Source organism: Asterias amurensis, chromosome 7 (assembly GCF_032118995.1).
Source record: "Asterias amurensis chromosome 7, ASM3211899v1".
Taxonomy (NCBI): domain Eukaryota; kingdom Metazoa; phylum Echinodermata; class Asteroidea; order Forcipulatida; family Asteriidae; genus Asterias; species Asterias amurensis.
The window spans coordinates 4534908-4550937 of NC_092654.1; the positions used below are offsets into that span (position 1 = coordinate 4534908).

Below are 16030 nucleotides of genomic sequence, written 5' to 3' on the forward strand. Positions count from 1 at the left end.
TGTATCTCAACATGCATAAAACAAACCTGGGAAAAGTTGAACTTAATTGGTTGTCGAAGTTGCAAGAGAATAATGGAAGAAAAAACACCCTTGTCGCACAAGTTGTGTGCTTTCAGATGTCTGGAGTTCAAATCAAATATTTTAGTGAGAAATTACGTCTTTCTCAAAAACTATGTTACTTCAGAGGGCCCGTTTCTCATTATGTTTTATACTATTAACAGCTCTCCGTTGCTTGTTACCAAGTAAGTTTTTATGCTAACAATTATTTTTAGTGTCCAGTGCCAACAACAGAAAAGTTACAAACAGACATCTATTGCTTTGACATTGGGACAGGACAACATTTACAGTGTAGCTACATTGTATGACCTCCATGTCTTCCGAACAGGTCTACAACATGGTGCACAGACGAGGATGAGAGTTTTGGCAAACATGCATCCGTAATTCAGTACACCCTTACCAGGTTTTGTACTGTATTGAGTACAGTGCTAACACACATCGGTGTATGGGTAAAAACTAGCCCTATATATAGGACTCTTTCTCTGTACACAGGAACAGAGTCCTAACTATTGAGGCCTGTTTCTGGGGCGGAAAAATTTCACAGCTTCATAACTTAACATCAAGCCACTAATTTCAACAGATTCACATTCCATGGCGGCATACATTTTTCTGCGGTGGGTTTTGGTCCTCATATTTTCCTCACAAATCCGTCAATTTCGTGAAATAATGCAGCTTCCATTGTTAAAAAATTCCCGTTTCGATCGTTTTCTCACAGTGTTGTCTGTTGTCGTGCGTACGCGTATACATTCGCGTGCAAGACGCACGATGCAAGCTTAGACGCATGAATTCTTGGTCACCGTATCTTGACTGCACAGCGTTAACAACACAATTCAAAATTTGCGCGTCGTGCGTCTTGCGTACACACGGCAGACTGTGAGAGTACGAACAAAAATGGGAATTCCTTAACGTTGGGAGCTGCATTATTTCATGAAAATGACGGATTTGTGAAGAATATATGACGATCAAAACCCACCGCAGAAAAACATATGCTGCCATGGAATGTGAATCTGTTGAAATTGGTGCTTTCTTGCAGGTAAGATTTGAGTTATGAAGCTGTAAAAATTTTCCGCCCCAGAAATGTACCCTGATGTCCAGGACGTCACTGTAGTACAAAACGAAAGTGTAAGGCTGCCAGGGCTAGGGTAAAAACCAAAATTAATATTCTTTATCCCCGATGCAAATTTAAAATCAGTGCGGTACCCGCTGCCAAAACATATGGGATTCGAACTGTCTCTAGCTACCGGGCAATCTCGGTAGTCTAGTTGGTAAGTCACTGCTCTAGAATTGCAAGGGTCTTGGGTTCGAATCCCACCCGAGTAATATGCCTGTGATATTTTTCCACAGGACTGGAAAGTACTGAGTATACAGTGCTAACACACATCGGTGTATGGTTAAAAAAAACAAATTAATATTCTTTATCCCTGATGCAAATTTAACATCTATTATAAACCTAATTATTAGTGCTGGGCGAATAGTGAAATTTTGTTATTCGGATACCGCTGGCCAACTATCCGAAATTAACCGGATATTCGAATAGTTTTTTCGCCGCTAGAGGGCGCTGTTTAAAAAAATATATATATATTTTTTTGCCGCTAGAGGGCGCTGTTCGTTTGTGAATGAGATCTTTTGGGCGGATTGATATTAGTTTTAGACAGTGTCACTCGGTTCATTCATAAAAATGACCGGATCTAATTTAAAGATGGCGATTTGCTTTTTCTTTTGATCGTCATTGACTCTACGTGAAGGAAAACTTTTGTAATCTTTGAACAAATTACGTCAGAAATGTCATTGTTTTAACTCTTCACGGAGGTGAGCATAGTTAAATACTTAATATATGCTGTTTTATGCTGTCTTAATAGAAGTTTCATAAGGATTCAGACAAAACATTCATATCAGTTGTCGCCCGACGTCCGCGGATATTCGGATATTAAAGAATATCCGGTTACTCGGTTGTAATTACAGAATTATCCGGTTTGTAAATAGGTATTCGCGCCCCATGCGGATATCCGGTTAAGAAAAAAAAGGCATTCGCGGTTACGGATAGGAAAACCTATTCGCCATTAACCGGATATTCGAATAATTCGCCCAGGCCTACTAATTATAGTTCACTGCAGATGCAGTAAAGGTCATAAACAGGCTATCAATCATGCCATTTATGCCAGCAATTATACTACATGTATGTAGCCTCCCCCCCCTTGATCACTTTTATTTACAATTGTTTACAGCAGATAAATGTAATTTATAAACACTTATTTGTTATGTGTACACTGTACACTGTGGATCTAAATACACGAGTACGTATATAAACAAATTGTAGACTATTAATCATGTTAATTATGCCAGCAATTTCAGATTTCATATAGGCCTACATGTACATGTGTCACATTATTTATTCACTGTAGATTGTATTGTAGATGTTCTTCTGATGAGTAAATATTGTTCAAAAGTCACGTCACATACATTACATTCAGACAGCATAACATAGTACTAAACAAACACTTTGGCCTACATGTATATTCATGGTCATTACAACTTGAATGTTGTGTAAGTATGATTCCATGCTTGAGCATGCCCCAAGTGCAGTAATCAATACAATGTCGGTCATCGCCTCAACTGTAATGATTTTCCTTTCTGTTTTTCTTGCGATGCGAAAAGGCAGCGCCCGGTTCTAACCTCTGCTTTGTAAACATGTTTCTACAATTAGTGTACTGTACATGTACGTGTACATCATAAAATCTGTTTTAAAGGGTGTATATACTTTTTGTAGGACAAAAACACAATGTCCACAGATTTACACTAAACTTACATGTACACAGTTTGAAAATAATGATAGTAGAAAGCTTCCCTGAAAATATTACGTGCTGAGGTGCTGTAGTTTTGGGGAAATGAGTAAAACAATGTCATGAAAATAATTTTCGTCTCATGAGACGAAAAGTTATTTTAAGCATTTACAACATATTTTCATGACATTGTTTTACTCATTTCTCAAAAACTACAGCACCTCAGTAAGTAATATTTGAAGGGAAGCTTTCCACTATCAAGATCTTCAAACCCTGAAGTTTAATGTAAATCTACAGACGTTTTGGAAAAAGTACCCAAATCCTTTAAAAGATACCACAAGCTTGTAATCAGTGAAAAGTTTACCTTTGCCAAATTGAACTTTTGAAGTTTTTGCTCGGCAGAATGTTTCACAAAATGTCATTTGCTTCTAGAACTGTATTTCAGAGTGCACAAGACAAAGTCTAAATATTTTGCCATGTAAAATTGCTGGGCGGAATCATTCCCTGCTTGTGAAGGCACAAAGTGTGAACTGGGGATTTCGCACAAGTTTTTTCTGAAGTCAACAAGGTAACACAAAAGTGCATTATTTAAAGTCACCTGGAAATATAATTTTTTTTCTTTCAAACATAAGAGTATATATGCTTACGAACAATAAAACAATTTTTTTAGTAATTGTTTGTCATGATTTATATGTTTAAAAAATATATAAAGTTGTTTGGGGGGCTGACTCCGCCTACCCCTTTTGTGACGTCATTCAAGGCAGACTTTGCCTGCAATGCATATAGTAAACACACGTGCAAAGTACATGTACGTCCAAGTTGTGAGTTGGTACATTTCAAAAAGTGTTTTTCTGCATTCAGCAGCAATACACCTGGTCGGCATTGCCTGAAAAAATTTTTGTTTTGTTTTTTGAAACGTACAAACTCACGACTTGGTCCGTACATGTACTTTGCAATTGTGTTTACTCTACGCATTACAGGCAAAGTCTGCCTCGATTGACGTCACGAACAGGGCCCTCTCGGGTCGGGGTCTACTCTTAAATTTGTAAATAACATAAGAACTGATTTTTTAAAACCTTAGTTAACTGTTTATTCACATTCAACTCATCAAAACACATATATATTAGTGACAAAAGTTTTATTTTGAAAAAATACCACTTCCAGGTGACATTAAAGGAACCCTTTTACGTACATGAACTCATGGAGGAAAACGAAGACTCCATGATGGTACATCCCTGAGTAGGCCTACATTAGTGTTATACAAGTGTGTGCATGGCTGCAAGGTATTCCGGATGCAGCAAGGGTGCAGTGATTTGTGATCTGAGGTGAACATGAAACAAGTAGTTCTTGAATGATGTGTCATTCCAGGCCTGGAATTAAACGCATGCCACGGAGGCCATGACCTCCATTGCCCCTGCTCGTGGCCTTGGTGCCCCTTCAAAAGTTTCCCATTGACTGAAAGATTTTCCAATGGAAGCGCCCTTTGCAAAATGAAAATGGCCTTGCCCTTTCAAAGATTAAATTCCAGGCCTGCATTCATCATTCATGAAAGAGATATTTGTGTAAGATGTACACATTAAGTCAATGTCAACATGTATCACAAAATGTAGACCAAAGACAACAGGTACCATGTTGGAAAAGCCCTGCATGATACCATACACTACATGTTTGTCTGTCCAAAACACGCTCCTGGGTTGAGACACATGCCAAATGTCATGTAGATGTCACACTAAAATGTTCCTCTCGGCCAGTATACATAAAGAGTGCTTTGAATATTGAATAAAAATACAAAAAAAATTGGCCCTACAGTAATGTATAGTAAAAACACTCCTTCCCGAAGCTGCTACATGTACGTACATCACTACATGTAGTTACACGACACACGAGGGAAGACATTGTTTATTTTACCATGATTCTACTATACAAAACCATGGAGGTAGAAATGTCTGCCTCCATGGTAAACCTGTAAGCTGTACCAGAGTACACAAACAGAATACATTTGTACCTCACAAATTTATGGGGTATACTGTTTGTGTACGTGCAAAACCAAAGACCCCTTCAGCCCTACAGCACTCACATGAACAGTGTATCTCCATGGACAGTTCACCCATTAACAGTGTGCTACAATACACTTTATTTTCCACCCTCATTATAAAAAAACCATAAACCTTGAAAACACAATGTGGTCATGTCAAACATTTTTATACATTTCCCCCCCAAGAATCTCAAGGTCCGACTCTTTTGCTGTAAACACATACACATTGTCTACCTGCATCTGTGCATACATGTATACATAGTGTCAATACATGTACTCGAATGTACTTGACTTTGTTTTAAATACATGTGAAAAATCATCCGATATGGTTGACTGGTTTTTGTGAAAACAATGGCAATATTATAATGTGCAAGCACTGTACATACTGGTCTACTTTGGTTTGGTTTGTACAACACATTGTTAGTTTTATGTATGGTAGATGCGTAGAATGTACAATGTACGCTATTGGACAGTGCATGAATGACTGTACATGTATTACACAGTATAGTTCGAAGTGTTCATTCTTTTCTTACAAAAGTTAGACAATTGCAATTTTACCTGATTTTGTGTCAAAAGAAATCAATTCAATTCCATATAATCACCCACACTGTACAAAATGCTTACCAGATTACCAGCCCACAGTACACCTTGAGCAAATAAAAGTGTTGGATGACTAACAGCTTTTGGCTTACAATTTACACTGTAGGGCAACAGTCAGAACACTTGTCATTGATGAATACTGAAGATTGCTTGAATGCTGTATCAGGCTGTTCCGCTTATAGTGTGTTGTGTTGGCGTTGATGTTTTGGGGACAAAGGGACATCTTCATGTGTCATGGATACAATACACTGCATTGAACCTCCTTTGTTTTGATTGATTTAGTTTATGAACTGAGAGGTTAGAGCGTAGTTAAAGAACAATTGGTGATTCATGTAGGACTGTAAGCAAGAAAAACTTTGGGGAAACAAATGCGTCTTTTCAACAAATCAAAAATTTAAGTTTAGCAAAGAAGATTTATCACTCATAAACAAAACAAAATCTTAGTTTTATGTGAACAAATTAAGCTATTTTATGAGCAGTGATTTGTTACTATTGAGAGAAATGCTCCATGAATCCCCCTACTCTTTCTACTGTTTATCGTTAGTGTTTGCTATTTCCTTTCCCATCTTGCTACTTCCAATGAATTCCTCACTTGGATATCATGACAATATCTTTTAATTTCGCTGTGAAAGTTTGCAAAACAGAGTTCATGCTGATCCCAAACAGTTCATTTCATATGATTTAAGAGCTATTTTTTTTTATCTTTTTCTATTATTTGTTTGTGTGATATGGAATAATTGCGCTTTGCGTTAAGTATTGCTTTAATCATCAATTTAAAATGTTTGCCACTTCTCAGTTCACAAGCCAGGTGAAACATTCAGTGGTTTGTAATAGATACTTAAAGGGACACGTTGCCTTGAAACGGGCGAGTTGGTCTGTGAAAACCGTTTGAAAACTGTTTGTTAAAAATGCATAATATGGTTGGAAAGATGTTTTAAGTAGAATAAACACAATAGGCCTAATGCCTTGAAGTTTCAAAGTTTTCCTTATATATGCCGTGAACTACATGTAACACATCACACGTCGCCATTTTGGACTCTGACAGTACACATAATGGCCGACCGTGTTAGTTCGCAAAATAAAAGGAAACCCACGCAATTTCGAGGCATATTTGTGTGGAACATATTCTACTTTTAAAACACCCTTCTTACCATCCATTTTATAACAATCAATGGTTTCAAACGCTTTTCATAGACCGACTCGCCCGATCCAAGGCAACGTCTCCCTTTAAATTACATAGAGAGCTGAGGCAGGGCATTGGTATCAAGCAGAATATCTTAATGAAGGAAACACTTTATATGATTTACTTATGAATCTCAGCAGTTTCTGCTAGCGTTACTTTCAGTTTCATAATGACAAAAAAATTATTAAGTTTTCTATATTACTTGTGGCATGTTGCGGTCGAGTGGTTAAAGGATTTGGGTACCTTTTCAAAATGTCCATAGATTTACATTAAACTTACAGGGTTTGAAGATAATGATAGTGGAAAGCTTCCCTGAAAATATTATTTACTGAAGTGCTGTAGTTTTTGAGAAATGAGTAAAACAATGTAATGAATATACGTTTGTAAATGATTAAAATAATTTTCGTCTCATGAGACAAAAATTATTTTCATGACATTGTTTTACTCATTTCCCCAATAAAAACAGCACCTCAGCATGTAATATTTTCAGAGAAGCTTTCTACTATCATTATCTTCAAGCTGTGTAAGTTTAGTGTATATCTGTGGACATTGTGTTTTTTGTCCTACAAAAGTTATATAGACCCTTTAAAGCCATTAAACACTTTCGGAACAGAAAAAAAAAAAGTTCACAGATTTTCAAATAACTTACATGGTTTACAGAAGGTAATGGTAAAAGACTTCTCTTGAAATATTATTCCATGACATACTTTACTTTTTTGAGAAAACATTAAAACAATAATCAATTCTCGACATCGAGAATTACAGATTTATAGTAAACACATGTCATGACACGGCGAATTGTGCGGAAACAAGGGTGGGTTTTTCCATTATTTTCTCCCGACTCCGATGACCGATTGAGCCTACATTTTCACAGGTTTGTTATTTTATATATAATATAAGTTGTGATACACGAAGAGTGGGCCTTTGGACAATACTATTTACCGAACGTGTCCAATGGCTTTAAGAGCAAAGAAAACAAGCTCTGCTGGTGTGACTCCAGCTCTGCTGATGCAACTCCAGCTCTGCTGGCTCTTCTAATGACAGTGATCAGTTGAGTGAGGGTTTGAGTCCCCTTCAAGGTACTTGTGTCCTTGTGTTCAAGATACTTGACCATGCTTTGTCTATCAGATAGGGCATTGAGGTCTCGTGTATGTACAAGGACTGTTGGTAGTGCACATAAATGAAACCAGAACACATATTGTGGAAGAGTAGGGGTTACCCTGGCGTTTCTGGTTCACACAGTAGCAATTTCTACCAGCCAGGCTTCAGATTTAATGATACCCAAGCCTACATGTACATCCGTATGGACTGTAAAAGGGGTAACCCTGTTTCAGCCCTAGGAGAAGGTGGCAACGGCCTCTGGAATAAAATAATTGTAGCCCACACTTTGAAGTGGGTTTCAGGTCTTGTGTATCTGGCGACTTGCATAAAAAAAAATTAAACAAATTGCTCTCCCTTGTATACAGTTTCCTTAGGCATGCAAGCTACAGTGATTGAGTTCATGTATCAGGCATCTTTGGTTTCATTACCAGAAGTATAAATACTCCTGTTTCAAAAAAGAACTGTCTGTATAAATGTGATAGCACTGGTGGGATGTATGGAATGAGGTTCAGGGTGATACTATTATTGAATGTACAAATTTCTGTGCACATTGTCAAGTCAAACTTATTGCTGAGTGAGTACAGGAATAACCTCATGTTTGGACAGGGGTGTGTTACAGCCAGTCTAGGAGTAATGTTTTGAGTCCCCTCCAGTGGAGTTTTTAGAGCATTTGGCAGTCTCTGTCCTTACTCTATGGGCAGACCACTATACTAAAAATTTTTTGGGGGAGAAAAGCCAACCCTAGGAATCATGTTTAAAATTACCTTGAAACAACAGGCGTCTGCCAAGGTGTCTCCACGTTTTATTGACAAACAGACCCTTTTACAGATTATGCGTCATGTTAAATCTGCCTCATGCACCTCGGTGTGTTGTTCATTTCGAATAGAATGTTTAAACATGAATCATAACTTCATGCGCTTCATGCAATGCTTCTTCAGTCAAGAAAAAAAACCAATGAAATTTACGAGCGGTAAAATCTAATAAGTACAAACTTAAAGTCTCAACTTTCTCATTTAAAAGTTTGGCTGTACATAATTTAGACCTTATTCAATTTAATCAATCAGTGTGCACATAAAAAAAGCTTAAATCTTAATCTGCAGAATGCTTTGAAAACATTAAGGAAAAAATATGAAGTGTTGAAGCTGACCACCACTTGTGCACATGTTGAAAAATAGCATGTTATTACATGTTTTTGTAGTATTACATCCAGTGCCAAGAAGACAAGAAAAAAAGATTGTGTTTTGGGAATTTGTGTTTGGTTTTACGTAGTGTATTTTTTTAAGTGAGCAAAAAAGTGGCAGAAGAAAAACAAGAATGAGAAATTGCTTAAAACAAAATCGGGTAAAAAGAGTGTACAAATTTGATACCACATCATCAATGAACCATTTTAAGACACAAGCAGACAAGACACTCAAGCAATTCAAACAAACTATAATATATGCCTATGGCCAGTGTAGACACAATAGACTACAGCAATGTACTTTATGAGCATGATTTCCAATATTTAATAAAACATTAGACAAGTTACATAAATAAATCTGCGTTTAAAATTAATTAAAGTTTGGGTCAACTTTCAACAAGTCAACCCGGCCGTCTCGAGTGTTAAAAATATGTAACGACTTGTTTTTCACAAATTTGTTTGCTCCTATTTATTGTTAACCTCTTCGAGGACCGATGAGTAACCATTAAGATATGCTGGAAACGACCACATGAACAATGCCTGCGTTGTTATCATTCGGCCATGATGGCTGCCGTGCATTGTTCACCAAGGAAAGGTTAATTTCTCAGGTAAACTGTTGAGTGAGTGTTTCGTGTTTTAAAATTTTACCTTCTTGAAGTTCTGCTTCGAGTTCAGACAACTTCACCCGAATATGGGCCGGTAGCTTTGACGGGTCCATCCTTCGTTCGAACACGGTTAATCTCGGTATAGACTCCACATGAAAACAACAGAGCACCGGTTAAAAATACATCCTGGGTTGACGGGACCGCAGACGTTTTACTGTATCACTGCAAAAACGTAGGCGCCGCCATCTTGAATATATTTAATGAGTGACGTCACAGGCTAGGTAGGTTCACGCCTCGTCACGTGATCAAAATATAAGAAACTACTAACCAGTAAAAATGACGTGCCAATAAACTTGTTCCAAGTCTTTATTTCAATAAATAATGATTATTAAGACTTTTGCCCTTTTAATTTTGGAGTAGTTTTTACGTACCCAAAAATGAAATAAAAGTATTTACAAGAATCCAGAGAAACAAACGAAACAACGTTCACCAAAGTTTCTAGACTTGTGCTGTTGACTTGTTTTTCTCTATAAATTAATATCACATTTAATTTAATTTATTTAATTTATTTGGCATTTTCCAAATTCATCGATTAGTTACATGTACTATTGAGAAGAATATATTTGTTCTATGATAAACTTTATAAAGTTTGTTGGCCAGACAATGTTAAAAGTAAACAAAAAACATCTAAATAAGTTTTAAGATAAACTTCTTTAAATTAAAAAATTACATCCGCAAAGCAACTTCCATAGAAAAAACATTGTAAGATTTTGTCATGCTTTCCAAACTGTCAATCACGCGGCCGGAAGTATGTGTGCAACAAGAATGACTTATTGCGACGTTGAAGGCGCTGTATCAACTGGTGCGGTCTGAGTACAAAGTTGTGCATTTTTGTTTTCTTCGATCAAATAATCACAATATTAAAGAATAGCTGTATGGTTCCCTGATACTGTATATGAAACTGTGTGATATTTTCTACAAAGTAGTAGGTTACTTCTAAAAAAACATTTCAATCTCAGAAGCATTGCTCTACTCCGTTTCTCAGACTGTATTCGAAACAATTACGGATTATTAATCCTGCGTGGACATTCCGCTCAGCAACATCTAAAAGCTTGAACGCCCACCCTTGAAATGGAAAGGTTGTTTTGTGTTGTATACACATTATTTACATTTATGATTAAACAATCTAACGGCTCTACCAAAAAGGTGATTTAATTTTCCCCAGCTTCATAACATCCATATTATACAATCAACTGACTATCGGGCGCCTTGTGTGGGCGCTGTGACAGATTAAAGGCAGTGTACACTATTGGTAATTACTCAAAATAATTATTCGCATAAAACCTTTCTTGGTGACAAGTAATGGGGAGAGGTTGGTGGCATAAAACATTGTGAGAAACAGCTCTCTCTGAAGTGCCATAGCTTTGGAGAAAGAAGTAATTTTCCACGAATTTGATTTCGAGACCTCAAGTTTAGAACTTGAGATCTCGAAAAAAAAACATCTAATACTCACACAACTTCGTGTGACAAGGATGTTTTCTTCTTTCATTATTATCTCGCAACTTTGATGACCTATTGAGCTCAAATTTTCACAGGTTTGTTATTTTATGCATATGTTGATATACAACAAGTGAGAAGACTGGTCTTTGACAATTACCAATAGTGTCCACTGTCTTTAACCGTAATAGTCTATGTCGTCTTACTGACAATCTGGCACTTGTTTACAAAAAGAGTGACGAAATACATGCAATCCAGGGTATTTTCTGACAGGCAAGATACTGCACCAGCCATAAATGGTTTACATTTCCTGTCATAACTTCCACAAATTTAAAGGTCATTTAAACAATCGGTGAACAAGTTTTGAGATGAGGCTTTTTTATAGTTCTTCATAGCAAAATTTGCTAAAAAATCAGATAGTGCAACTTCCATAAAATGTTGCTTTAATTTGCAAATCGTGCCTGAATAAAAGTTAAGGCTCCGTCGCCCTTTTCTTCTTCTTTTGAGTCCAGCATCTACTCTTTAAAAATGTTTGGCAAAAATTGGGCACATCTCACAGCCTTATTGTATGGATCTTTGAAAGAACACTTTTGTTGATCTATCATGAAGTTTAATCCCTTCAGAAGGGCAGGCCTGTGAGTGGGAAGGTTTTCACTTGTTGAATGGGCTATCCTAAAAAGGTGGATAACTATTGTCAAACAATCTAAAGCCAGTTCTTGATTGGTTTCTACCAATAGAGGGCGCGCTAAGCCTTACACGGTTTCTGCTCATTCACAAGTTCTCATACAGTGCCACAGCCCATTCGCATTGGCGGCTTCTGCTATGGCTACGACTGTTGCTAAATGATTGCTAAGGCCGTTCTCTAATTTCAACGCAGCTGTAGCCGTAGTAGCAGGCTGCTAATTCGAAGTCAAGTCATTCACTGACCACCTTTGAGGCCCTGAGATAGACCTACCACAGAAATGGGTCGGCACAAAAGGGTCTTAGATTATTGAAAGTTTCTTATGTAAATTGTAATAATTTGTACCTTTTGTGTCACCAATAGTTAAATTCCAGTATTTTGACGTATGGCAGGAGTTTCAAGCCTTTGGCCAGAAGTTGCAAACACGAACGTAAAAATGGTGAGTTCGGCACCAAATCATCACTCATATAAGGAATGGAGACACAAGAGGTTTTAACCTTGTGGAAAATGCACACTCATGAGTGTGACTGAATCCCTCTAGACCGAAACGTGTAACAAGATGAGCAGTCACTGGTTCTTTGCTCTTTGACATGGACCCAACTTAAAGCTACTTTTGCACAGAATAGGGTGACCAGCCAAGCTACATGTACCGTGCAGCGCCGTACACATTTTGACTGGTGTCCTGCTCATTTTTTGCAGCAGGAAATTGTTGGGCAATTTGTTCCCTGTGCTCGATTTCACAAAGCACTATTTTTTAGGAAGACTTGCCAATGCCTATAGTGCTATAAATTGTGACATCAGACTTTGATCAGCAGTTAAAATTGTTACATATTCAAACCCAAGCACTGTACTGCCATTGAAGGGGCAGAGGGAGGTCGGCAATTGGGTTCAACAGGTCCCGGAGCAAAGATACACGTGAGATGGGGGGGAGGGGGTAGTAGACACACTGTCATAACGTACATACTCATCCCATTATTCTATCTTGGCATTTAACCCTGTGTAGTAAAGCACGATGTCTGGATTGCAAATCAGTCTTAATCCGTGATTTCCACTGCTGATTATAGACCCATGAGTGACGTCAGAAGACCGACTATAAAGGGTGTGTGTGACTTAATAATCGTGCTAGCCAAGGCGCACGCGGGACCCCCAGATGTCAAGCACGACCCCAGATATCAAGCACGAAAAGGGACCAGCACTTTGCCGCTCGCGCTGGTCTTTTTTCGTCCGTGACATCTAGGGGTGCCGCCGCCGCGTGCGCCTTTAATCAGGGCTATAATCGTGTGTGTCAAATCCTTTACATGTTCACCAAAAGTATGCTACATCACGACGGGAGAAAACAGATTTGTGGCCGGTTTTACAAAATAAGCAAATCTTTTCTTCGAGAAAACCGCCGCGGCGCTCAAAAATTAGACTGTTCAATATGGATAGTTATTGGACGCTTAACAACGCCGTTTCCAGAATAATCGTTCCCCTCCCGTTTATCAAAACGAGGTAAGATCGGGTTGCGGCGGACAAGGTTGGTGTCACGAAGTCGGGCAGTTTATTTTGAAAGGATTTTTGGTATGAAGTGTGGTGTGACAAGTTTATGTGTCTATTTTGTGTTGATTGTGTTTTTTTTCCATAATGACAATGATCTCTGGTGAGTTGTACAAAACAAAATAATTTTGAATACATTTTATGCGTGCAGTGTGTTACAGATGTAATGGGGTTCTCATAATTATATTCAGCATCAACGTATGCATCAATAGCCGAGGTTTAAGTCCGAATCCAAGACTACCTCCACTGTGAGGTAAAGTCCACTTATGACAGGAGCCCGACTATTATACACATTGACTGGCAATGAGGTTACTAGTGTACGTCTATTCCCCTGAGGGACTTTGAGTGACCAAAAGAGGGACCTATTTCCCGAGGCGGAAGGCCGAGGGAAATAGGCCCCTCTTCCGGTCACTAAAATGCCTAAGGGGGAATAGACGTACACTAGTTACCGAATTATGCCAGTCAATATCTGTTTTATAACACACCTTGGTCTTAAATGTGAAATAAGAACATAAATCTGGAAAAGAAAGGAAGTTTTGTAGTTTCTGTTCATGGTTCACGTCAAGAAGGGGCGCTGTATAACCAGGCACTATTTTCAAAGACTAGTGCCCGGCGGGCACTATTCATGCAAAACCGCACGCGCGATTACTAGACTATATATATAGTGACCGTGTTTCTGCCAACCAGAATACAGAAGCAAGAGTTGTGGTATATACTTCATATTCATGTTTCGTAACACTATTAACTTGAACTGAAACAGTTATAGATGATGAACCAATCCCTATCAATCGTCACATGACGACAAAGGTCATTAACCTTTTCGAAAGCAAGGCTTCGTCGTGAGCCTCGGATTATAGGCCAAGCAAGAAACTATGAAAATGTGCACTTTCGGTTCCATACAGACGGAGCCTAAGCCGGAGCCTAAGCCAGAGCAAGATCCAAAACCCTGGTTTCGAAAAGGACAACCTGCACAGCTATTGAGTAAGGTAATGAACTATACTTATTGCTGTGTCAAGTAAAATGATCCATAGACTTCGGTGATTTAGCCTCCCTGCACCCCGAAATGATTTCCGGCTTGAATTCAAGGTTGAAAGAAGAGTAGAAGAGAGAAAGATAGTATTGGGATCGAGGGAATCCCAAATAACCCGTGCACGAGGTCGACTGATGTCTGGTTCTATTTATAAATCATTTTGTATAAGTCAGCAAAATGGGCGGGTCCGATTAGGCAAAAGAAAGTAGAGCGCTCGAGGGAAACCACGCGGGAAAAAACGCGAGAAGAGACATTTCCTGAGGACGGGGGGGGGGGGGGGGGGTACATGGATAAATTTACATAAAAAGAGGAAGGGGCATAAACCCCGTTGACCCCTTAGCACTCGTTACATTTTAAAAAGTCATCAAGGGCTTCACAAGAGTGCTGAACAAGAAAAGTTTGAAGTTTATTGTTAACTTACTCACCGTCTATTATATTAGCCTCTGTCGTGTATTCTGTTTGTCTAGTCTGTCTTGTGTTTTCTTTCTTCTGTATAGTATTCTATGTTGTTTGTCTGTCCATAGGTTAAGCCACAAAAGCCTCTGCTTCACCCTAACCTGATTGTTGTCCTACTTTAAAAGCTTCCTAATATATAACTATCTAAATCATTGTAAACTTTCATATCCTAAGATACTAAGTAATACTGTAAACTACTCATAATTTGAATATAATTATAAAAAATTGTAAAATGTGTAAGTGTACATGTAGGGCAGCAATGAAATAATTAATGTGTGCAAATACAAATACAACACAAGAGTAATAACTCTTATATCCCCAATGCAAAAATTTAACATCTAGTAAAACTATTTAGGGTTAAATAAGAAAACAGAAAGAGACGGGGTGTTCCTGATGCTGATGGGAATGTAGACTTGACTCAAGTCCCAATCTCGTGCCATCCCTAGGAAACTACTGTTTTGTGATGCTCTGCATTCCCCAACCTGTTCCGCATTTTCGGAACCACATTTGGACGGCGAACGTGTACTGTACTGTATGCTATGGGTTGTTTCATAGTAGTTGGGGTGATAGCTTTAATAATGGGTGCGTTCGTTTAGCTTCCCTGGGTGGACCCCGGTGTGTGGCGGTTTTTTATTCACCAGGACGAACGTGGGTAATTATCTGCACACGTTCACCCTGGAAAAAAACAAAACACCACACACCGGGTCGACCTCGGGAAGCTAAACGAACGCGCCCAATAGGGACCTCTCACACGAGAATGTGACTTGAATCAAGTCTAACGGGAATGGTGTTCCAAAGTTTGGCGCAAGCTTTTTGAAATGACCTTTTTTGGAAATGTGTAGGAAGAATTATACGTCATCACTCTTACAGTTTATTATAGCTTTGCTGTTTAATCCAAGGGCGGCTACAGCACTTAATATAGGTATATAGGCCTACTATGATTTAGAGCTTTCTGTCATGACATATCAATGCTCAGAAAGGGGGTTGTGAAAAGCTGTCACATTTTGTTCTCTTCAAAATATACAAAGAAAATGCAATTATAACCATCATAATCTCAGAGTTTCTGATGAAAGGGTTATAAAAATAGAGTTGGCGGCAAGTTTCAACAACAAAATATTGATTTTAAGATCAAGCTCATTGTATCCTTTGGAAATGATTACTTCGTTGCATCAACATTCAACATTTAAAATTAATTATTGGATTTTAACTGTTTATTATTAACTGGTCAAATAAAATCATTCAGATTTATCCAAGAGTGAGATGTTGTAAACCATTCACCAGTTGTATT

The 16030-nt window shown here is 38.2% G+C and overlaps 1 protein-coding gene across 1 annotated transcript in view; it reads right to left on the reverse strand.

The window, feature by feature from the left end:
* Positions 1-9778, reverse strand: part of LOC139939471 (disco-interacting protein 2 homolog C-like) — a 73016-nt gene extending 63238 nt beyond the window's left edge. The window contains exon 1 of the mRNA XM_071935416.1: positions 9585-9778. Coding sequence (XP_071791517.1) covers positions 9585-9654 — 70 coding nt within the window. The 5' untranslated portion in view covers positions 9655-9778. The remainder of the gene's footprint in view (positions 1-9584) is intronic.
* Between the last annotated feature and the right edge of the window lie 6252 nt (positions 9779-16030).